The sequence below is a fragment of the Mobula hypostoma genome, chromosome 9 (genome assembly GCF_963921235.1).
Source record: "Mobula hypostoma chromosome 9, sMobHyp1.1, whole genome shotgun sequence".
In the NCBI taxonomy this organism is placed as follows: domain Eukaryota; kingdom Metazoa; phylum Chordata; class Chondrichthyes; order Myliobatiformes; family Myliobatidae; genus Mobula; species Mobula hypostoma.
Genome location: NC_086105.1, coordinates 41,800,200 through 41,825,478, shown reverse-complemented (window position 1 = coordinate 41,825,478; position 25,279 = coordinate 41,800,200). Strand labels below are relative to the sequence as shown.

The 25,279-nt window shown below is 40.3% G+C and overlaps 2 protein-coding genes across 2 annotated transcripts in view; one reads left to right on the top strand and one right to left on the bottom strand.

The window, feature by feature from the left end:
• Nucleotides 1-841: 841 nt before the first annotated feature.
• tmem229a (transmembrane protein 229A) lies at nucleotides 842-8,614 on the top strand. Its single transcript, XM_063058157.1, has 2 exons — nucleotides 842-935; nucleotides 1,080-8,614. The coding sequence occupies exon 2, from the start codon at nucleotides 1,172-1,174 to the stop codon at nucleotides 2,210-2,212; it is 1,041 nt and encodes a 346-aa protein (XP_062914227.1). The 5' UTR covers nucleotides 842-935; nucleotides 1,080-1,171; the 3' UTR covers nucleotides 2,213-8,614.
• Nucleotides 8,615-9,146: 532 nt separating this feature from the next.
• LOC134351676 (ADP-ribosylation factor-like protein 8B-A) overlaps nucleotides 9,147-25,279 on the bottom strand; it is a 103,327-nt gene continuing 87,194 nt past the window's right edge. The window contains exons 5-7 of the mRNA XM_063058158.1: nucleotides 22,006-22,073; nucleotides 20,895-20,965; nucleotides 9,147-10,640 (exon numbers count right to left, since the gene is read on the bottom strand). Coding sequence (XP_062914228.1) covers nucleotides 10,591-10,640; nucleotides 20,895-20,965; nucleotides 22,006-22,073 — 189 coding nt within the window. The 3' untranslated portion in view covers nucleotides 9,147-10,590. The remainder of the gene's footprint in view (nucleotides 10,641-20,894; nucleotides 20,966-22,005; nucleotides 22,074-25,279) is intronic.

The window sequence follows — 25,279 nt, the reverse complement described above, 5'->3', positions numbered from 1 at the left end:
GCTACTTTCCACAGAATCACTTATGTTTACAGAACCAATAACAATTTAACTTCTTAGTCATTTTACAGTGCAAATTCATATTTTATTAATAGTTGAATTAAGATAAAGTCAGCAGGTACGGGAAGTTGACAAAATGTCCCCACTGATGGTTTACTGCCGTACCATGTGTTTCGTGACTCACAACCAAAACAGTTTTCTGAAAGCACTTGGCTGAGTTACCAAGCCGGCTTTTAAAAGGATTTTTGTGCTCTCCAAACTGTGCGGGGGAAAAAACAGCTGAAAAAAAAGTATATTCGTAAACTTGTTTTATAACACTGGGCAATTTAAATAAAAAGCTTCTGGAACAGTGGATATCTGAGTTCAATTAACAGATAAATGTTCAGCATGCAATAGCTAATATCACCCACCACAATTCCTGCCTTGCATATTTATATAATTAAACGTCCGTGCAATGTAATACTTGTGGCACTGTTTCGCTTTCCAGCGTACTCCCGAAAATCGTGAACCTCTGAAGACCGAAAAGGTGAATTTAAATCTTTAGGAATTTGGGGGGAGGAAGGGTTGAAGTATACCTTTCCGCGCTCCTAGGGATTTATTCCTCAGCCACGTAATTTTGAAGCTTCTGCTATTGAATGGGGGTATCGGTAGAGAGGTGGAAGATTGTTGGGATGGAATACATGAACCTTGCAAACTGTGGTAGAATACTTTATTAATGTCTAAACGAAATGTGATGACACTAGCAGTCTTAAATAAATTCGGCCTTATTGGGAAGACCATCATTTGGATTTTCGGGGGTGGGACGCTGTATGCATGCAGCTTTAAGGATGGCTGCGTTTGAGGTGGCGAGTATGGGCTTGCTGTGTGGAGACGTTTATTTTTACGTCTGTATTTGCCGGCCCGGCTGCGTAGGGTGAGCTTGCTACGTCTGCTGCCAGGTAACCGGGATTGGATACACAATCAAAACTGCTAACCTTTCCAGCGAGGGCAGAGAGAGAGTGAGAGAGGCGGGGTGGTGGGGGGTGGGGCGGGAAAAGGAGGGAGGTGAGTTCGTCCTTAACCTTGGCCGCTTGCTTTTGCAGGTTTTTGTTCTGAAGTGCAACTCCGCGGGCTGCAGGCCTTCATTTGAGGGGTGCGGAGGGGAGGAAGCGCCGAAAAAAAGAGCTAGGAGATAATGAGCAGCAAACGCCGCGAGGGTCAGCGACTGCTGTCAGCGGAGCGCGCCCAGCAGAGCAGCAAACGGAGCCGGCTGGGCGCGTCATCCTCCCCCCGGCTCAGGGACCTGTCCGGTGCTGAAAGCGGCGGCCGCGCCAGCTCCACTCTTCCTACTTGGATGCGCCTGTATTTCTACGGGATGCACGGGATCACGCTGGACGTCCTGCTGTCCTCCGTGCAGCGCTTCGCGCGGACCAGCGATCCGAAGATGCTGGGTTACTCGTCGCCCTACCTCGCTGTGCTCCACTCGCTCTCCCACCTGGCCCTGGAGAAACTCTACCTGCAGGGAAGGAACTTCCAAGGGCGGCCCGTGGTCTTTCACCTGCTGCTCTACCCCTCGGTCTACGTGGGCTTGCAGAGTCTGTTGTCCACGCTGGCGGAGGGCTCGGGCTCCTCGCTGCTCACCCTCCTGCTGCACTATCTCCTCGCCCTCTACGACTCGCAGCTCTTCCTCAAGGGCTTCCTCCGCCTACAGTGTTGCTGCCGCCGAGCTCGGCTGCCCGAACGTTTGCCCTCGCCCCGGGGTCTCCCCGGCTCCCTGCGCTTTGTCTTTTACGGGATGCACGGATTCTTGGACGAGATCTTCTTCACGTCCATGTTCAACCTGGTGGAGAACTCGGACCGCAGGCTATCGGGTCACACGTCGCTCTGGTCCTTCCTCATGTACGGCAGCTGCAGCTTCGTGGTGGAGAAGCTCTACTTCTATCTGTACTACCGCCTCGGCTGGACCACTTGGCAGAGGTTGCCCGTGTACATCCTCTTCATCTACACCTGGGAATTCACCTGGGGACTGGGGCTCCGCCACTACGACGCTTGTTCCTGGGATTACTCTCACTATCCGCTCAACTTCATGGGCCTCGTCACCCTAATGTACCTGCCTGGTTGGATCGTGCTCAGTTACTACCAGGACGTGTTGTCTAACGTGTTACTACGTGTGCAGTGTGCCAAGAGCAAAAGCTCCAAGACAGTCTGCAGCAATGGCAAAAGCAAAGAATCCTGACTCAAGCAAGAAGCTGATTTTTTAGTACATCTGAAACTAACGGGAGTTTTGATAACGATTGGGATATATTTTAATAAACGGCGGAGAGTTATGATTAAATATTTAGCTTTGCATAAGACTGATAAATATTAACGATCATCAAATTGATTGCAAGCCGGCTTCCAGCGGACGCATGTTCCCTTCCATTGGTAGCAACTCTCCAATTGTAATTGTCCGTCCATACTCTCACGGCCCACGGTGTTCAAGGTGTGCGTGTTGTGGCTATAATTCCAGAATCTGCTGAGTTCTGTACTTACAGTATAACCATCACATTATCATGCGTTCAACATCAGACATTGCTTGCAGTAGTGTTGTAAATCTCACGTTGAGTAGGTTTAGTTTAAAAAATAGCAACCGGGGAAGATCTTTGCCAGCCAAGCTGCCTGGGGCATTGAAACCCAATTTGAAAATCATTTATTCCCTGCCATATTGATTAACAGCACAAAGAATTGCTAAAAATATTTTTAAAAAACAGATCAGTAGTTAGTCAATCAGAATGGTGCTACGAGAGACTTTCTTAACACCTCATGGATGAGGCGAAGTGAATCCCAACTGGATCCAAAATGACCAATCCAACCCAACTTGGATGCGTAGGGTGCACATTTAGGTGAATTTGGGACGTTCTCCAGTGAATAATGGAAGCACTATTTCCTATGACTGTACCATGTGTTTTATACACTTGACGGTATTTGTAATCAGCCACATTTAGGGGGCTACAGATGAGTTTTTTTTAAGGCAATGAAACCCAATCCCTTTGAGAGCCACACCTTTATTCTAATACTCTAAATGCTACAATTTGTAATTCCAAACAAAAGAATTGTATGTATATTAATTTTTAAATGTTTGATTGTTCTTAGGCTAATTTTATTAAACATAATTGAAGGTAGATTGTGAAATCTCCACCTCAGCTGAAAACTTCCTCAAATCACTGTTTTTGTATTGGTCTATAGACATCAATATTGTTTCTCTAACAGATGTTAACCACACCAACTATACTTTAGTACTGTACTTTTGTGGATTTATTTGAAGGATACATATATCTTTTTTTGCAATATTGTTTGATAACAACCATATGTCACTGTGTTATTACAATACTTAAGTTAAAAAATCTCTACAATTTTGGCTTCAGTACAGAGAATAAAACAAATATATATGAGACTGTAAACATGCTAAGGCCACAGTTTAAATCTGTACATTTGTGTCAGGAAGCATAAACAGAAATTAATCCATATATTTATTTCTTATTAAAACATTGTTATTCATAGCTGAAATAGTGTGAAGTTTGTATTCTGCGGGTGCCGCCACACTCATCATTGCAGAGCATCCAGGACTTCCATATTCAGTCAGTTTGGGAATTCCAATGGATTAATTAGAGATTTGTGCATTAAATATTCCAGCATGATTTCACACTGCCCAATATAATGCTTTATTTCCTCTTTCGGTTCCTTAAGGTTGTTATAACCAGGGTGACAATGGGGACAAGCTCCCCACCACCGATTAAATGCTCCCAATGGCGTGTGCCTCAAATAGGCTCTCACAACCAAGTCCAGCTCCTGGCCTTCACATGTGGCTTAGCTACTAAGCCCAGCAGAACTGTTTCTACTGACAGGAGAAGGGGCAAAGGCAGGTTACTGGCACCTTAAAACCAGTCGCTTCAGGTAGATGGGGCTTGTGAGCTGTGATTGACAGCTCATTTAGGAGAAGGAAAACTCATCTCAAACCTCCGCTGCCTTCTGGCTATACACACTCATGGGGAAGGCTTCGGGAGTAAACCCAGAGGGAAATATCCAGAGCTAGAGTCCCAAAGGCAGTCCTACTGGAAACTCCTGCGATGCTACTGGTACTAAACTTTGTCTGTCTCTGCCATTCCTTTGAGTTCATCAGATGCGTGGAGAGGGGGAGCTTGCTACATGGGCAACAGCTTGCTCTCCAAATTGTACTACCCAGGCTTGCATATCCAGACAGCTAAGACAATATCCATGGTCAACTTTGACCAACAGAAGTCTCAAACCTCAGATTTCCTCCTCATGCCTCTGATTATATCCAGTTTTTTTTTAATACAAGGAAATATGCAAGGCTGATAAATCTACAATTCACAGACATCAGGGATGTTTTTTTTTCAAGTCAAATTCAGTAGATATTGTAAACTTTACAAAGGCATTTGATAAGGTGCCACACCAAAAGGACTGGAGAAGGCAAAAACTCAAAGTTTGGGGGGAGGGGGTAGGGTGGATTGGTGTTTGGTAATGATGGAGCCTGTTAAGATACTAGGATAAGAGAGTATAGGCTTGTTATTTTCAGGTTGATGAGCTTCAACAATTGGGATATTGTAAGGATCAATGGTAGGATCATAACTACTCAGACCGGCAAAAGTGCATGGATATGTCCTTTGATGGTACATACAGAGCCTGTTCTACAATTATCCTGGGCTTCCTTGTCAGAAACTGAGAACTTGCTGTTAAGAACATGTGTTAACTGATGTAACAGTAATCCTGTGTTAAAACAACATTGGAATGATGGCTAATCATTCTTCATTCCAAAGGTTTGATTAAGAAGAAAGACTTGTAATCAATTTTAATGACTTGGCTGAAGGAACAGAGTGTAGTCGCTGTAGTCGGGGTTTATGATGATGTGAAGTGGTAAAATGTGACAGACAGAAATATGTAAATAAGCCAGAGAATGGGTAAAATTTGCAGAAGGGATATCCATTTTGTTAGGAGAATAGGAAAATGTGCTCTTTAAATAGTTCTACTCAAAGCTGCAATAGAGAGATATCTGGGTGTCTTCATTCATGAAGCACAACTTAAGCATATAGATACAAGCTGCAAAAGGAAGTACAATGCTAACCTCTGTATAATTAAGGCCAGTTTATAAATATCTTGAATGTAACTGTACTGTTTACAAGTAATTGACACTGTTTACCTCAGGTCACCTTGTTATTGGAGACACACACTTGCATTGGAGGTACCTCACAGGTTCACTTGGTTAATTTCTGAGATGAGGGCATTGGTTTCTGAGCGAAGTCTGAATAGCTAGAGCCTATACCCATTGGTTTAAAAAGACCGATAATATCACTGAAGTATATAATATCCTGATGGGATTTGGCATGATGTACTCCTTCAAGGGGAAATCTAAAATTGTGGGGGTGGGGAGAAAGAGAGATTAAACTTCAGAATAAGGAGCTATCCAGTTCCTACAAAGAACAGGAGAAATTTATTGTCAAGGGAGATTTCAAATCTTTGGAATTCTTTACCTGAGAGATCTATGGAGTCTGATTCACTCAATCATATTCAAGGTCCACTTTGATTTCTGATTTACAGTGGAGTCAAGGTTAAATCTACAGATGAGAGAGTGGAGCTGAGATTAAGTCAGATGTGTTTCCTTGAATGGAGGAGCAGGTTTAGAGAGTCATATCATGTTCTCCTGTTTCTTATTTTTAGGAATTTGAAAGGTTTGGTTGGCTTATAGATCCTAGATTGTAAATATTCAACATGCAAGCTATTTGGTTCATATAACATTCTATAATAACTATTTCAATTTTAAAATAGGCAGAATATAAATTTAACCTGTGGTCAAAATATATATATTGACCACGCCGATCAGAAATCTGAATTTGCTGATGACTGCTGACCTCTTTGCAGAGTTCTCAGTCTCCTTGACAAAAAAAAACGATGTCATCTGAATAAAAAGGCTGCATTACCAAACTGTAAATGAACAGTCAACCTGTCCTTACAAAATCAGGTTAGTGAGTGGATGATGTTAAACATCAGTATTGGATAAAACTAATTCTGTAACACATAGCAAACCCTGAAAATAACAGAATAAATTTGCACCTAATCCACTGTTCCACAAATTCATCACCTCATTTTGAACGTGTTTGTTCCCATTAACTAAAAAATTGTCTTCTGTATTTGCTTAATCCTGTAAAAATATACAGATTTTCAGAACTGAAGCAATCAACCACAAGAATCCAGTCTCTACTTGAAATAACAGTACTTAAGATTCATCTCAGTTTTTTTTAATAGCATTACATTTCATTATGTTATCATAGAATTTATAAGTTTAGTCTGTAAATATACACAAACTTTTCTACCACGACTATCAAGGAAATAAAAATTACTGAACTTTAAAAAACAAGTTGTTCCAGTCAGCAACAGTGTGAAATACCCAGACATATTGCAGTGGCAGATGCACATAAACGTTAGGTGGAATATTGAGCAATACAAGGTCATCCTTTCAATATAAAAGCTGATCAAGAATAGGGCCTATTGATTGCTAGTATGTTAGATTCTTGGTTAGAATTATACACCATGGAAGGAAACACTTTGATTGATTCTGATCATGGGGACTCTTGAAAGAACTACCAATTGGTTCAAGTCCCCAGTGCTGGACAAACAATAGAGAACAAACGAGACTACAAAGTCCAACTGATCCATGTTTGGATCTTGTACTCCCAATGGGCCACCTCAAACCCTACTACTCCTAAGTCTCCTTGTATTAGCATTCTATTTCTTTCTCTCTCATCAAATGCTGCTTGTTTCGAAATACTTTGACATTTTAGTTAATACAAGATTATATGATACATACTGCAGCATAATTTGAGAGAATACATAGTGCATAAACCGGCAAAATGAAATGTACATTAAAATTATTTCAGAAAAATATTCAAAAAGTGATTGGAAATTGAAATTGTATTTTGCAGAATGACTGTAACAATGCATTGGACTGAAAGTGTTACGCAACTATAATAGATCAGATTGAAAGCATGATTCTGGTAGTAGAGAAATACGAAGTTCACCATTTAAAATTGAGTATAAGCATATTATCACAGTAGTTACAATGCAAATTTACTGATGTTTTAATATAAATATGCTGAACAAGAAGAGCTTAGAGGTCCATCTTTATCCAGTTATTGTGAATATGATCTAAAATATGTTCTATATAGATATGAGAGTCGGTTGAATAGGTGGTGTTCCTGCAGAAGCAACTTGCAGGCATGAAAGAAGAACATGAGCAATAAACCCAGCATTTTACTGATGTATCCAGTTTAAAATTTACATGCCACAGCACTTAGTAATAAAGTTAAATTTCAATTACAACAAGTAATTTTACTGAAGAATTGGAGATGTTCCAGGCTTCATGGAATTGTTGTAATGGTTCAATCAAATCATCAAATTTATTTAATTACTAAACTGAAAAATGTAATTGACAAATTGTATAAAGCAAGTTAAACACATTGCATCTGCACCTTGTAGAAGGGGTTCCCAACCATTTTCATGCCATGGACCTCTACCATTAACCGAGGGGTCTATGAACTCCAGGTTGGGAACTCCAGTAAGTGACATGAACTGCAACTTGCTGCTTGGGTCCTGAAAATGAGCTTCTAACCCTTAAAAAAAAGGAAATTCATTCTCAACATTAACTGCAGTTATTTTGAAATTTCAACACCTCAGATTTTGCACATTTATTGAGACTTTATCCTCTTTAATAAATCAGAATGTTCATTTAAAAACTTTTAAGGATGCATTAAATAAAAATCTATAAAATATAAAACAGTGCCTTAAACTGTTACGGTGATTTAAGCATAAAGTAATTTAATTGTTTTAAAAATGTTGGCAATTATTTGTTTTACTATTGAAAAGGAATGAAGAAATCTTATTGAACAGAAAACTATTCAGCTTTCAGAACAGGAAATTCTGGCACTAGAAATGTTATCCATTTTCAGTAAACTTTCCCTCCCGTCTTTCTAAAATGGTAAGCACCTTTCACTTAGTTGAGATATTGTGTTCAGTAAACATCAAACATCAGCTTGTATGCTACAAATTCAAAAGCCATTCCAACCAAACACAATCCAGTTTGATATCAGTGGAATGCTAAGTAAGTGCTAGATTGTCACAGGTCTTATATTTTGGATGAGACTAACCAAGGCACTCCGTCAAGAATCAAGATCGCAGCTGTTTAATGAATGAGGGCATTCTCCTGAGCCCAAACCATTAATTTTCCCTCAACTAGCATAACTAAACTCAAATTAAATGTCTTTGTTGAAAGGAATCAGTAAGACAGAATGGAATGAAACAAAGATTTTGTAAGTATTGAACTGACATATTTCATTGTAGGTCAACAGATGATTGTCCTACTAATACTGCAATAAACAATTTTTACATTGGCAAAAACGTTCTTAAGTCTGGTGATATAAGAGACAGCAAAAACTGAAATCTGGAGTGAAAATTATGGTCAAACAACAGGAATTCTGCAGATGCTGGAAATTCAAGCAACATACATCAAAGTTGCTGGTGAACGCAGCAGGCCAAGCAGCATCTATAGGAAGAGGCGCAGTCGACGTTTCAGGCCGAGACCCTTCGTCAGGACTAACTGAAGGAAGAGTGAGTAAGGGATTTGAAAGCTGGAGGGGGAGGGGGAGATGCAAAATGACATTCAATGATCATTCTGACATGTCTATCCACGGCCTCCTCTACTGTAAAGATGAAGCCACACTCAGGTTGGAGGAACAACACCTTATGTTCCGTCTGGGTAGCCTCCAACCTGATGGCATGAACATCGACTTCTCTAACTTCCGCTAAGGCCCCACCTCCCCCTCGTACCCCATCTGTTACTCATTTTTATGCACACATTCTTTCTCTCACTCTCCTTTTTCTCCCTCTGTCCCTCTGAATATACCTCTTGCCCATCCTCTGGGTCAGCCCCCCCGTCTTTCTTCCCGGACCTCCTGTCCCATTATCCTCTCGTATCCCCTTTTGCCTATCACCTGTCCAGCTCTCGGCTCTATCCCTCCCCCTTCTGTCTTCTCCTATCATTTTGCATCTCCCCCTCCCCCTTTCAAATCCCTTACTCACTCTTCCTTCAGTTAGTCCTGACGAAGGGTCTCGGCCTGAAACGTCGACTGCGCCTCTTCCTATAGATGCTGCTTGGCCTGCTGCATTCACCAGCAACTTTGATGAAAATTATGGTGCTGAGTGAACTCAGTGGGTTGAGCAGCACCTGTGTAGTAGTCCTGATGCAGAATTTTGACCCAAAATGTCAACAATTCCTTTCCCTCCAAAGATGCTTCTTAACCTGCTGTGTTCCTTGTTTTGATCATCAGCATCTGTTAGGAAATGCTTAACTTCATGGGCACCAAGTTCAAGTGCTAGGCAACTCATATGTACTAGACAATGTTACATTAATTAAATGTACTTTCAAAATTTATCAGGGAATGAAAAAAAGGGAGAGAAATGTGAAAGTGGCAGAAATTTATTACTACAGAAGAACAATCTTGTTTAAATAATGTAGTGTTTCCTCATTCAAAATGTATCAAAAAAAATCCTACTCCGTAAATACTACACCACTCTGGAGCTGATTGACTGTGATTGAAGACTGTTCAAATTTGTTCTTTTTCTGATATAACTGATGTGACCCACCCTATATTTAGTTACGAAGTGTCCTGTAGCTATTAAAACATTAATAGTAGGTCTATCATGTGCTGCACTCGCAAAGGCATCTGAAGAATACAAGATGGAACTGGGAGTGGTGTATATCATTACATGAATTTAAATCAATCTCCAATTTCCATCAAATCAATATCAACTGATTTCTTTTTACATGTTTACAAAAGCAAATAGTTGAGAGAAATTTAAATATGAAAAAAAAACTGAGGATATCCTGCAGAGCTGAATATTCAAACAGTGCTTGACAGGAATAAAAGCATTTTAGAGCTATTTCCAGTGTCTATATTAAGAGTGCAATCCATATTGCTGTCAAAATGGGGAAGTGAAGCTGTTTCTCCCAATCAACAAAAACTTACCAGCCTGCTCCAAAATCCACTCTCACAATATGATTATTCTTACTATAGTAGCAGCATTATCTTCACTGGTATTCAAATAATCCAAAGTTATTTTAAATAGAGCTGAGCAGTTTTGATCAGTAATCCTTCACAGAAATAATGCATTGTATGAAAACATCACATGCAAAATGAAAAATACACACCCAGAATAAGCACCCTGTTAAATAGGGTATAGGCAATTTGCATTTTTTTTAAAACAGAGACATAATTCAAATAATGAAGCCACATGTCTGGGGCTTACATAGGTGGTTTGTGATTACTCTGCATTACTGTTGAACGGCACAAATCAATTTTCCTTTTAAATGTAGAAAATGGCCTGAAGTCAGAGGAAACCAAAAGGAGAAATCTTTGAGGTCCATAATAACAGGAACTGGGGGTGGGGGAGAGGGGTGTTGAAAGACTCAGTCCCAGCTGAGTTAGGTTTTGCTCTTCCAAACTTTCTTCCAAGGTATGTAGGATGGACAAGCTGTTTATAATCTTCTGCTAAGCAAGACCATTCTCAGCAACGCCTCGACTTGGAGTGCTGAATAAGCCACTGTAGTGTAATGTCTGCAATGACACAATTTAAGATGTGAATTACAGCATCATGTCACTATTTTTACATTCATGAACAAAAAGTACAATAATCCATAGAAGGATTTTACCCTTGAAATTCCTTAATATGAAAAAGCACATGGAAAACTATCGGGCTGTTTCACACTCAGATCAAATAAAACATAGCATCCCAACACAATAGAAATATTGAGTAAATTGCTGACAGCAATTGCAGTAACTTATTTTCTTTTTACAGGCATGAAAACTATTTTAATATCTAAGCAAACCTAGGGTGAGTTTACTATAGTAGAACTGTGCAATGAAATTTAGCAAGCTAAATGCGATCCCAGACTTAGATACTATACACATAGAACATCTGTTCTACCTCCGAAATGATACACAAACAAGCACTAATGAACATGAGTGTGCAGCAAGGTGAATTGCTTCTCAGTTGCACATTTCCATTCATTAATACATCCTCTTAAGTTGGTTGTGAAGACAACGTCAAATAAGTATCATTTGTAAATTGAGTGGGAAAGGCAAGTAATGGCTGCTCTTTGACCGCTGGGGCGGGGTTCTGAGTTGGATGATCAGCCATGATCATAATAAATGGCGGTGCAGGCTCGAAGGGCTGAATGGCCTACTCCTGCAACTATTTTCTATGTTACTCTCTTTAACTCAGTACAAAATAATGTATCACAAAACTATTCAATGGAATAAAAAAATTAAACATTAAATGAAAAGCATAAAGTCAATGTAGACCAACACACATCAAAGTTGCTGGTGAACGCAGCAGGCCAGGCAGCATCTCTAGGAAGAGGTGCAGTCGACGTTTCAGGCCGAAAATCTGATTGAATTTCCAGCATCTGCAGAATTCCTGTTGTTTGTTGTTTGAAGTCAATGTAGATATACATTTTAAATGCTTTTTCTAACAAGTAGTCAAATGGAATTCTGTTAGGATTACAAACACACATTTTCCATTTTTTGCTGATTTAAAACTAACCCTCATTTTCCAACTTCAGCAACAAGTGCATTAGTGTAATAAATGAAAAAGACCTGGAGAATTAGCTGGAATATCTCTTAGTGCATTTCCATACATCAGTCAGTGCAAAGACTTGAAATGTTTTGTTTAATTTATGAGTTACTTATTTTGGATTTACATTTTAAATGCACCATGAACAGGAAAAATCCAGCAAATTTAAAACTTTCTAGTAAAGAAGCAATGGTATAGTACATTGGAGCACCATCATACAAAATTACTGTGTTGGATATAGAGTCCGTTCCCTTCACTTGTTACTGGGTTCTCAGTGACATCGCCCTCTGTCACATAGGACAGCACTCAAATTGAAAGTAGGTTAATTTCTTCACCCTTTCAGCTTGTACTGTTACTCCGCAGTCCTTCATTGTTTATATGTGTTAGATACAGACATCAACAATACGGATTGATAAGAGGTCCATTCTCCCCAATACCAAATACATCGTTTGCTAGGAGAGGTATCATTTTTACAAAAATCGTCAACTGTTACTACTTCCCACTAAGCAATAAACCATACAAAGTAATGGGTTTCTCTGGCATTCAGATTAAATGTCTGGATCACTTTTACAAGAATAAATTCATATCAACACAAATACTTTGTTTTATTAGACAAAGCCACCCATTCAGAATTGTCACATATGCTCATACTGATACCAATTTTCCATACGTGATTAGTATTTCCCAGCCTTTTCCTTGAATGTACATCAATGTCAGACTGCTCATGGGGACAAGAATCGGAATGAGAAGTTGTGGCAAATATCCACTTCTCTCTCACCAGGGAATCCACCCACAGAAGTGCCCCAGGTTAGATCAAACAGAGAAAGAGCAGCAATTAACCAAAGTATTACATCATTATCATCCATTGATTTAACCGAGTTTAGAGAAGTACTTTGTTTCTGCGACCATAAGTCATCGTAGCAGAATTAAGCCAATTGGCCCATCGAGTCTGCTCTGCTGTTCCATCACATCTGATCATTTATCCCTCTCAACCCCATTCTCCTGCCCTCTCTCCATAATCAAACACTTCGTTAAGGTTCCTACAAGTATTGTTGATTTCTGGATGTCAATCAACATTGAAATATTTATTGTTAATTTCCTAATTAACAGTAAGTATATTTCAAGTATACTGCCTGTAAGGAGTTTGTACGTTCTCCCCATGACCACGCGGGTTTCCTCCCACAGTCCAAGGTTGTACCGGTTGTTAAGTTAATTGGTCACTGTGACCTGTCCCGTGATCATGCTAGGATTAAGTTGGGGGACTGCTGGGTGGCACGGCTCAAAGGGCAGGAAGGGCCTGTTCCACACTGCATCTCAATAAATAAATAAACAAACATAGCAGTGAAACAAACAAAGCTTCACAATCCAAGTTCCAGGTCATTCTCTTCATTTTCCAGAACTAGAACTAAAACGTCTTTCTTCCTCGCTGGACTGGGAAATGCTGAATAAGTAAGTTCTTTATATTTGGAATTCCACCCACCCACCAAACCTTGACCTTTACACAGATATTTTCCCAACCTAATTTAGCATTATTAAAATCTCCCTCACACTCACTGTTCTTGCGTCTGACAGCAATTTACCTTCCTACTATCTGGCAATCTGTTCTACAAAGCCAGTGGTCTGATAACTCTGCCAACTTGAAGCTTATGGGAACATCATTTTTTCAAACACTGTAGCAGTACCTGTAGTCAATACTTAAATCAACCTCCTTTAATTCCTTCCCTATACATTGCAGTCAAAAGTATCAAGTGTCCATCCCTATCTTGTTTAGGCCAACTGTGTAGCTACCTCTAGTGTAATCTTAATTTTACTTCCACTTGCAAATACACTTTGTACGTCTGATTCTGTGTGTTTATATAGAAAAACTCCAAACCCATTTTTACATCTGGGGTGGCACGGTAGCGTAGAGATTAGCACAAGACTTTACAGTACAGGTGAGCTGGTTCAATTCCTCACACTGCCTATAAGGAGTTTGTACATTCTCCACATGACCATGTGGGTTTCCTTCGAGTGCTCCGGTTTCTTCCCACAGTCCAAAGATGTACCGGTTGGTAGGCTAATTGGTCATTGTAAATTGTCCTGTGATTAGGTGAGCATAAAATCCGGGGATTGCTAAGCAGAGTGGCTCGAAGAGCTGCAAGGGCCTATTCTGTGTTGAGTCTCAACAAATAAACACATTCCTTCCCCATTTGATTTCAGATTTACCTAGTCATGTATAAGGATCCTACACTTTCTGAATGACTCTTTACTCTAATGTTTACTCTTTCCCAGTTCTCTGATCATCTTTTATCGACTCTCTAATTACTCCTGCTCTCATGTTAGTTTAAACCTTTCCCCATAATATTAGTACAGAAAGGTGTAAAATAGTTCATCTTGCACTAATCCCTTCCACTTGCTTTTGCTTGCATTCACCTGGACCACCATTATCCTTATGGGTATGCAATGTAGCCAGTTTTAAAGTCATATGCTCCAAGTAGATTTTTGCACCCCTGCTTCATCCTGCCAGAGCAGCCAGACTACTGCATATTTACAGTTTTCCTCAACCATGGGTTCAGGGTAATCACCTGGTGAAATTTAGAGCTTTGTCAACCCTCCAGTGCAGGTACTGGACCTTGGCAAATGAAGGAAGCCTGTAGCTTCCTATGGCACATGAACTAGTGTGTGTTTAATGTTTCAAATTAAATCCCCAAAGAACGTTTTTCAAAAAGATTTAAAGGTTAACTTAAAACCACACATATTGAATTTTTCCCGTGATTCAAATGTTGGTGTATATTCATATACTTGCTATTTCTCCTTCACCTGTCACTCCAGAGTAGATTGCTTTTGTAATGCAATAATCCATAAATTGCAAATGAATGACCCAATAATCCAGGGGTGTGGGTGGGGAAGGTGTTTGAATTTGTTTCGACAGTGTTTGGTGATGGAGGAATGCTGTCCAGGATGATGGGGGAACTTCACGCTATTTTTCAAATGGTGCCACAGAAAATCTGCCACCTATCCAAGTAAATTGGGAGGAAGCAGTATTACAGTACACCATCTTTGTCAAAGGCCAGCACATTGACAATGCAAAGTCAATTTATTCCAGATTATGGAGTCACTTCCAGAAATATGTGTCCCTAGAGCTTCCAAGTCCTAGTGCAAGAACACTGCCAAATGAGCCGAAACTGGTGGGGTTTTTTTTGTCTATGAAAAATTTGGTCTGCCAAAGTATTGAGAAAATAGGTAGGGATGTCTTTTAAATTTGTTCATTGAATACAGACACAAATCTAATATTTTAAAAATATTGGGTTAAAAAAAACAATTTTGAACAGGAGTATATAATGGCTAATATTACACCGGCCATTCATGATGCGCCCTGCTTGCCACTGAGGCAAGTGAAATTGAATGCAACATTTGGCTGACCGTTTATCAACTGTTCTGTACTACCACACAAAGTTAATTTCCACCACTCAATACTTAGGGAGTGCCCAAAACCCAGCAAAAAACGGAAAAAGCAAAAGAGGAATTTGGAATTTTTGTAAATCGTTAATCACAGTACAACTAAATCATCTTTCTAGCCTTTGAATAATATCCTCTCAAAATGCAGTTAACTTTGAGTGTAAACTATTACTTTGAATACATAGCTCTTACTTGGATTATCTACAAGCTCTTAGGGGAATAAATAAAAAAAGTTTATCAGATCTTTTTTTCTACATGAAGATAGCAAGTACATTTCCAACCTTCTTCCATTTCCAGTTTTCCCCATAACTGGTAACCATTGCTGAAGCACTTTCCAGATGTCACCAGTAGCTTCCTAATACTTCATCAAAACAGCCTTTCTTCATAAACACCCTTGACAAATGAGCACAGCTATGGCTATTCAAAAGTACGTTAATATGCTCTGCACAAAAGCACTTCATGGCATCCAATCGGTACCACAGCTAAAACTTTCTCACACAAGACAAACTTAGAACGGAAACTGCCTATTCTGATACAAGGAGCTCAAGAGCACCACATGGCTTGCATTTGACAAGGTATTCAGCAAGCTGCAGAGTTCTTCTCACACTTATGTTTTCTTTGTTTTATATATATACTCCACTGAATTTTATGTTTCTATAACAAGGTTGGTTGTAGTCTTCAATGATATAATGAGTCTGCATACGGCAGATAAATGTTACACTTCTATTGAAATACCTCAGCATTTGTTCATCCTGTATCATGTGGCATGGTCTTAAATTTATGAGCATTCTGGGATGTTTTTAAACAGATGTGAATGGAGTTGAAACAAAACATACAGTATACATAGATATAATGAAGAAGTCCTAAGCTGCAAGGACTTACAATGATTGACTCTGAGGTGATTTTTATTTATCAAGACACACAGTGTGGAATAGGCCTTCCTATTGAGTTGCACCATCCAGCAACCCACCCATTTAAACCCAGTCTAATCACAATACAATTTACAATGACCAACTAGCCTACTAACCAGTATGTCTTTTGAACGTGGGAGGAAACTGGAGCATGCAGAGGACACTCATGGGGAGGAACGTATAAACTCCTTACAGATGGTGTCGGGATTAAACTCTCTACTCCGATGCCCCAAGCTGTAATAGCTTAGTGCTAAGTACTACACTACCGTGGCACTGTGATGTTTTTGCAGTGCTGGTCAGTGATATGATGGGTGTTGCTTCTACTGGAAACTTCCTCCACAACCTAAGCAGCGTCATCTACAGATGGCCCTGACCCCTTGAAATGAAAATAGCCCTCAAATGGATGCTGTGATCTACCTGCCTCTTCGGGGACCTCTCACTACACCTGAGCGCACATTCTCTGCCTTAGAGATCACCAGCAAATAAACAGCGACCGTAAGCATACTGGTGATCTTGTGCATGGGTACTCATAAGGTTTGCTAATTAAGTCTCAGCTGAGTAGCTAACCATTGGCAGTGGGGAGAAATCCAGCAAGAGCTTCTCAGTAAGGCCACCTGTTTCCAATGCAGAATGGCATTTCATTAAATAAGCCCAGCCACGTGGCACTGTAAATTATCACCATCTTTTTAGGAGATATTTAGAAGAGACATTATTGTTTTAATGGTACATAAATGAAGCAAATTAATTTTTTAGTCAAAAATGTTTGGAAAGAAAAGCATTGGGGTGGAATAAAAGCCTTCCATTAGTTTCCATTTTCTCCCTGTAGATCACAGTTAGTCCCCCCTGAGACATCACAATTGTAGAGAGATACAGAACAAGCCAGGAGCTTTCTCATGTGCGTGCACACACACACATAAAATACTAAAATGACCATTAAGCATTGTTTCATTTTGTCAGACACACACAATACTAAAAAGGCCATTAAGCATTCTGTTTGATTTTGTTCGGTTTTCTGAGCGAGAGGAAGGATTTGGGGGTCAATATGCCTGTTCTGCTTTGTTTTTTTGTGTGGGGAGGGGACATTTTGGAAGTTGATGGTCATACTGCCTTTTCTTTCTTGGTTTCATGGCTACTCAGCGAGTATACTTTGTATACTAAGTGAACCTTTGAATTTAAATATTAATTTATGCTCATATATCAACTTTTAATTGTTCTGAATCATGAAGTGACCACAGTTTATTGAAAGTTAGTAAAAAAGATTACAGATACAATAGACTTCTTGATAGTTGGTGTCAGTGTCACACAGAAACCCAGGACTTTCTGAGCACGTCTCAAATCTGCCTTCTGGCCAGTACGGCTGTTCATGCACTTTGCCCACACACACACTTGCCTGGGGTCAATATGGAGGGCTAAATAAGCTGGCCACCCACCCTAGGGAACCCATCTGTGACAGATATTTGAGGATCTAGTAGCACACCTGCTACTAGATCCTCAAATATCTGTCACAAATGGGTTCCTCAGGTAGCACACTGCTGAAAGACTGTGGTTCCCACCCCAGGTGCTGGCCGAGCCCACTTTAACTCTGCCTAATGTTTCTGTAATTCTAAACCCTGTATTAACATACAGAATTTGCTTGATTTTCTTAAAGCATTACTTGCATATAAATTGACTTTTGTATCCAGAATAGAAAGCCACACATGAAATCACTCTACACTAGAAACCCAGTGGATGCAACTTGAGCTTTCATCAGTGACTGATTTTCCCCATGAGATTCAGACCTAAAGATATTATTTGCTATCCCTGGAACATTGTAGGGAAAATGAGTCACAGTGTTGTGAGGTTCACCAGATTCAACAGTTTTCACCAGTCAGCACTGGGATCCCGACCTAAGGGGTTATCTTTCATTTAGTTAATTACCTTCAGTTCTTGTGCTACCACTGCCCATGTACAACCTTTAGGCAATTCACATCATTATGCTCCAGGCTTTAAGATGCATATATGCAAATATACGCGTGTGTGTGTGTGTGTATGTATGTGTGCGTGCGCGTGCGCTCCATCCAACAGATGCTGTCTCTAAACATTTTCGATTTTTTTTTTACCTTTCAATGAAGGCCTCGCTCTGTCAAGTGTGAATGACAGGTGACGTGCAATAGCCGTCCATGCTAAAGAATTAAGCATGTACTACTGCTTGGAATTGAAGTGGGAGCAAAATCACCCTCAGCCTGCAAATCACCCTTATAAGTTGAAACAACTGGGAACGATTGACGTGCAGTTGTTACAGTGAAGTGTCAAAACCTGGAAACTAGATATTCAAATGATCTTTGCTATTCAAAAGGACAGAAAGGAAAAGAAAGTGTGTAGCTGAGTTGAGGCTGAGGTCAGTACAGTGAGGAGTGGTGATACGGGCTCAGTATCTCAAATACTATGGAAGAAATTACTGGTGGGAATAGTAAATGAGCTGCATAACAGGTGTAGCCTACTGCATAAATCAATAAGTAATAGGAACCTGTGTGTAAGGTACTGCAATAATCATGCATGATTTTAATTATCATATAAAAAGTTCCTCAGCATAAACATTACCGAGGATCTCACGTGGTCTGTACGTACTGGCTGGGTGGTGAAAAAGGCACAACAGCGCCTCTTTCACCTCAGACAGTTGAAGTTTGGTATGCCCCCACCACCCAAACTTCTAAGAACTTTCTACAGGGGCACAATTGAGAGCATCCTGACTGGCTGCATCACTGCCTGGTATGGGAACTGTACTTCCAACAACTGCAGGACTCTGCAGAGAGTGGTGTGGACAGCCCGGCCCATCTGTAGATGTGAACTTCCCACTGTTCAAGACATCTACAAAGACAGGTGTGTAAAAGGGGCCCGAAGGATCATTGGAGACCCGAGTCACCCCAACCAGAAACTGTTCAGCTGCTACCATCCGGAAAACAGTACTGCAGCATAAAAGCCAGGACCAACAGGCTCCAGGACAGCTTCTTCCACCAGGCTATCAGACTGATTAATTCATGCTGATGCTACTGTATTTCTGTTATATTGGCTATCCTGTTGTACGTAACATTTATTATAAATTATTATAATTGCACATTTGAATGGAGACGCAACATAAAAATTTTTACTCATGTATTTGAAAGATGCAAGTAATAAAGTCAATTCAATTCAAATTGACAAGGGTCACCATGTAGATGAGTTCATAGCGTATGCTCAGGAAGCTTCATTAGAGCAATATGTGGAGGAACCAACTGCAGTGTAATATTGTAAATATATTGTTTGATTAAGCATTCTTAGTTTCCTTAAATAATTTATTATGTATTATATGTAAATAGTACACACAAATGACATATGTCATTATGCCACTACCTTCCCTTTCTGTAAAGGATGAAAGCAAGGAGTAGAGATAGATCACTAATCTATCTGTAATGAGCAAGCTGTCCGTAAGAAAATTGTACATTCACCCTGTGACTACCTGCATTTCCAACCACATTCCAAAAAGAGGTATGGGGTATGTTTAGTAAGTTGTGGGCATACTATGTTGGTGCCAGAATCATGCCGATATTTGCAGGCTGCCCCCAGCACATTTCCAGAATGTGTTGGTCATTGACTCAAACAACACATTTCACTGTATGTTTCAATGTATATGTGACAAGTAATGCTAACCTTAAAGATTTAGGTCTTAAATCTACCGGAGTGAACAATGGTGGCTCCTTAGTGACAGTGAACAGTGACGATGCTGAGATGAAACCTGAAGCTCTGGCTCCAGTTAGTTAACTACTTGAATAAAACTTCAATAAATTGAAAGATGGAAATTGCAGAGCAGACAAAGAGGAGAAATAACGCACCAGAACCTCAATCAAGAAGATTGTGCTTCAAGACTCTAATTCTGGACCCTTTTGGCACTTTGCTGGAGGAAGAAATTTGACCAGAGAGATTCAAGCACAAAGCTGCATACATCTGAGAGTGACCATTGAACAGCAGTTTGGAAGGAGGGGGCATTTTAAACAGAAGCTGATGATTGCAGTTTTGAAAGATAGAGACCCTGGGTAATGGAAGCATTCACATATCAGTTCACAGAGCTGCTACGAAGCAAATTGGTAGTCAAAAATTTAGTGAAAATTAGTCTCAAGGGAGCATGGATATAGAGATAGAATTGAAAGAAAGGAGTATCTTAGTGGACAAGGGGAAGGTGGAAGCGGAGTTGTATGATGAAGCAACAGAAGCCACTGAATGAATCACCATAGTTCTGGTTACGAAGAAGTCAGTCTGACATACATGAAAGAAAAAGGATTCAGGTGTTTAAGAATCTGCTGGAGAAAAAGAGACAAAGACCATCAGACATAGGAGCAGAATTAGGCCGTTTGGTCCATTGAATCAGCTCCACCATTCAATCATGGTTTATTTATTATCCCGCTCAACCCCATTCTCCTGGCTTCTCCCCATAATCATTTATGACCTTACAAACAACCTTACAACTACCATCTAGGGCAATGAGTTCCACAGATGCACCATCCTCTAGCTAAAGAAATTCCTCCTCATCTCTGGTCAATTTTGCTTTTAAGAATAATCTAGGAATAATGGAAAGGGTTGGCAGAACAGCGTGTCACAAAATTCTCTGGAATGGCTTTGTCTTACTGTAATTAGCATCATCGAAAAGAACTGTCTGTGGTACTGAAGAGTCTACTCTATGTCAGAAGTTAAATATAGACTTGGAATAGAAATATACTACGCAGCTCTGAAGAATGGTCATTGACCTGAAATGTTAACTCTCTCTCTCCCTCCCTCCCTTACACTGGGCTCCTTTGTAAGTCCAGAAATTTCTGTTTACACTTCAGAATTCCAATATATTCAGCATTTTGTAGATAAGAATCTGGATGTTCTCACCTATGTTATCCTTCTCTTTGCAGGACACTGAGTAACAACAGATTTCTCGATCCTGGATGGCAGATAGGTTCCTGCAGAATAAATAAATGCACATCACAAACACTGGTTTACAACTCAAAAATGCAGGAAAATGTATTCCAATGTCAGTCACATTAGTTACTACTTTAAACTTCTCCACCTGAATCCATTAAGTATTGAGAGGGAGCCAGACAGGCTGCTACTAACTACATGGTTTAGTTTTTGTACAAGACCCCTACCCTCTAAGTGGTTACTTCGCAAGAGCTACCCCATGCTCACTAACTTTGTCTGGCATCCAATACAACCAATCCAATATGGACAGGCAAAATGTAAATGAATTTAATTAAACAAAATGCAACACCAGACTTATTCATTTGTATTTACATAATATTGGGAATTTGGCCTGACATTTCTAACAACCATTAAGCTTGAATGAGTGCATGCAGAAAATCTATTATTAATTTATTTCCAAATATCTTCTCGCGCAGCTCTGGAAATTGCTGGCTCATCTAACCTGTGGCTAATGTCCAAGAAATTTTTGGGAATCATCCTGGGTATACTTTCCACTCTGCTGTCCAATAGAGAAAGTTATCACTCTTGTAGCCAGAATGGGGATGATTGAAGAATTCTCCACAGTCGTGAACAGAATTAATATTACACATATTAACTATCTATCCTCTCATTATTACTTCATGCTTGATAAATCACCTTATTTTGGTTTTATTTTATGTAGCTCACTGAAATAATTTTCTTCTGTAACTTGCTTGCTTTAGAGCAATTTAAACAGATATGCTTTGCTGAGTAACTCAGCTTTGTCAGGTAAAAATAAACAGAGTCCGGTGAATCCCAAACCCCCTACAACTCTTTCCTTGACAGTGTGGTGACAACAGATATTTTGCTCTAGAAGAGGTCAAGATACCTACCCAATATTATGTGGCTCTTAGAAAAATCAAAAGGAAACTGGGGTAGAACTCATCATCCTGCCATTCTAGTAACATAAAACATTAGCCTAAGTGCTGAAATAGAGCTATTTATCACTAAAGTTCACAATATTGCTGCTATTTCATTCATATAGGGAAACACAATGACTTACATTTTCTCAATCAGCTGTTTCTCATCCAAAGCATTGGAAAGGTCTCTCTTGTTGCCCAAGACTAATACCTATTAAAAAAAACAAAAAAACTCAAACTGATTGTTTGACTGAAGACACGACTGGTTCAGTTTTCCAAACAGACTATGCTGGGTTTGATATCGAAACCTGCATTCATTAATGAACTAATTTGCAATTCTAATGCAGCAGTTGTTTTCTTTTTCTCTGGTAGGAAAACAGGAAGGACTATATTCACTGGATGTTGTATCATTTACTGTATATCATCCCTACAATAAGGCCTTACACTGTTGTATCTATGGCTAATCCATTCAGTGATTAATTCAAGTGTTAACTAACGGAAATGAAAAGTTAGCAACATGACTTTGTTCTATTCGGACTGTCATTTCTAACATCTAACAAACAGCACGTACACCAGTGGAAGCCTATGGTTAGTAATGTGGAATACTGTCTTTCAACTCTGAACTCAGCAAGAATAATGGGAGAGGAATACTTTGTTTTGCCATTAACCATAAAGTACCTTTTGTTAGATCAGCAGCTTTAAATCAAACATACAATACTGTACTATAATTCTCAGCACAAGTTTAACCAACAGTTGGTACTTTTTAAACTGTTAAAAAAAACTTCGCCATATCTCTCATTAGTGTGCTGCCATGCAACATCCGCTTTACGGTTTGCTCTAATAGTTATGTGGGCAATATCTAGTTCTGACTCAGACTTAGCACATCTGTCCTTACTGAGGGATCAGCAGTGGAAAGGGTGGATAGATTTCACTAGGAGATTGAAGAGATTTGATATGTCTCCAAAGAGAAGTAAATTTCTACAGATGTACTGTGAAGAGCATTCTTGCTGGTTGCATCACCGTCTGGTATGAAGGGCTACTACACAGAATTGGCATAACCTGCAGAGGATTGCAAACTCAGCCAGTTCCATCATAGGCACTAGTCTCCCTGGCATTGATGACATTTTTAAAAGACAATACCGCAAAAAGTTGGCATCCATCATTAAGGACCCCCATCACCAAGGGCATTCTCTCTTCTTATTACTACCAAAGAGGTATAGGAGTCTGAAGACACTCACTCAACATTTTACAAATAGCTTCTTTCCCTCCACTATCAGATTTCTGAAGGGACAATGAAACCAACCCAGGAACATTTCCTTACTATTTTTGCTCTCTCTTTGTGCTACTTATTTAATTTTTAAAATACATTTCTCGTAAATTACAGATTTTTGTGTGTATTACAATGCACTGCTGCCACAAACAACAAATTTCATCATGTGCCAGAAATATTAAACTTGATTCTGATCAACATGACAATAGCTACCCAGTTTGACTGTCAATAGTCTCCAACAATGATGTTTCTCTCTAAACCTCTGCATTTTCAGGGTAGTAACTGGAATCTCCCAAATGAACAGAACTCAACATTGACACAAGAAAGTCTGCAGATGCTGGAAATCCAAAGCAACACAAATTGCTGGAGGAACTTAGCAGACTTGGTAGAATCTAGGGAAATGAAAAGACAATCGACTTTTCAGTCTGAGACCCTTTTACAGGAGTGAAAAGGAAGGTGGAAGATGGCAGAATAAAAAGGTGGGGGGGGAGGGGAAGGAGGCTAGTTAGAAGATGATTAGTGAAGCCAAGTGGGTGGGAAAGGCAAAGGGCTGGGGGAAGAAGAAATCTGATAGGAGAGGAGAGTGGACCACAGGAGAAAGGGAAGGAGGAGGGGACCCAGGGGAAGTGATAGGCAGGTGAGGAGTAAAAGGCTAGAATGGGGAAATCGAAGAAGAGGGGAGTGGGAGGGTTTTTTTTAAACTGGAAGGAGAGATCGATATTCATACCATCAGGTTGGAGGCTACCCAGATGGAATAACGAAGTGCTGCTCCTCCACTCCAAGGGTGGCCTCATCTTAGCACAAGAGGAGGCTATGAACTGACATCTTGGAACAGGAATTGGAATGGGAATTTAAATGTTTGGCCACTGGGAAAATACACTGTTGGCAGATGGAGCGGAGGTGCTCAACAAAGCGGTCCCTGAATTTACAACGGGCCTCACCAATATAGAGGAGGCCACATTGGGAACGCCAGACACAATAGACAACCCCAACAGATTCACAGGTGGAGTGTTGCCTCACCTGGAGGGACTGCTTGGGGCCCCTAATGGAGGTGAGGCGATTGAGGAGGTGGAATAGGCAGGTATAGCACTCGAGCTGCTTGCAGCGATAAATGCCTGGAGGGAGATTAGTGGGGAGGGACAAATGTAGTGGGGAATGGCGGAGGGAGTGATTCCCTGTAAAAAGTCAGGTGGGGGAGGAGAGCAAAATACGTTTAGTGGTAGGATCCCTTTGGAGATGGCAGAAGTTGCGCATGTTAATGTTCCTCGTCTTTACCTACTACTCCATCATCCTCCACATCTAACACATCATCCTCCGCAACTTCCGCCACCTCCAAAGGGATCCTCCCCCCACCTGGCCTTTTGCAGGGAATCACTCCCTCCGCCATTCCCTTGTACATTTGTCCCTCCCCACTAATCCTCCTCCAGGCATTTACTGCTGCAAGCAGCCAAGTGCTATACCTGCCCATTCATCTCCTTCCTCGCCTCACCTCCATTAGGGGCCCCAAGCAGTCCCTTCACCTGTGAATCTGTTGAGGTTGTCTATTGTGTCTGGCGTTCCCAATGTGGCCTCCTCTGTACTGGTGAGGTCCCTTGGTCAGGAAATGGAGGAGATGTGGATGAGGGCAGCATTAATGATGGAGGAAGGGCAACCCTGTTCTTTGAAGGAGGAGAACTCTGATGGTCTGGGAAGGAATGCTGCATCCTGGGAACAGATGCAGCAGTGTCTTGGAAACTGAGAAAAAGGAATAGCATTTTTTTTAATAGAAAATAGCAAGGAAACTCCACATTGAGGCCCACAAAACATTTTCCAGCTTCAATTTTTAGTGGCAGAATATCAAAATTCAGTTATACTTTATTAAAATTCTGTTGCACTCAATCTACATCTCACAAATCAGTGTTAACAGATGCGAAGAGTCAGGAACTATTGATATTGCAACATATCCAGCTCCTTGTCCCAACTAGATTTCTGGAATACGACTTGGAGCTAGAGGTAGAAAAGTGTCTTTTGCCAATCTTCTTCCTTGCATTAACTCATAATAAAGACATCCTGAAAAACTGTGTGGTAATTACATTTTCTTAACACAGCCTATGTGAGGTAAAGGTCCATTAACACAACTATTGTGCGTTAGCCCACTACTGATATGT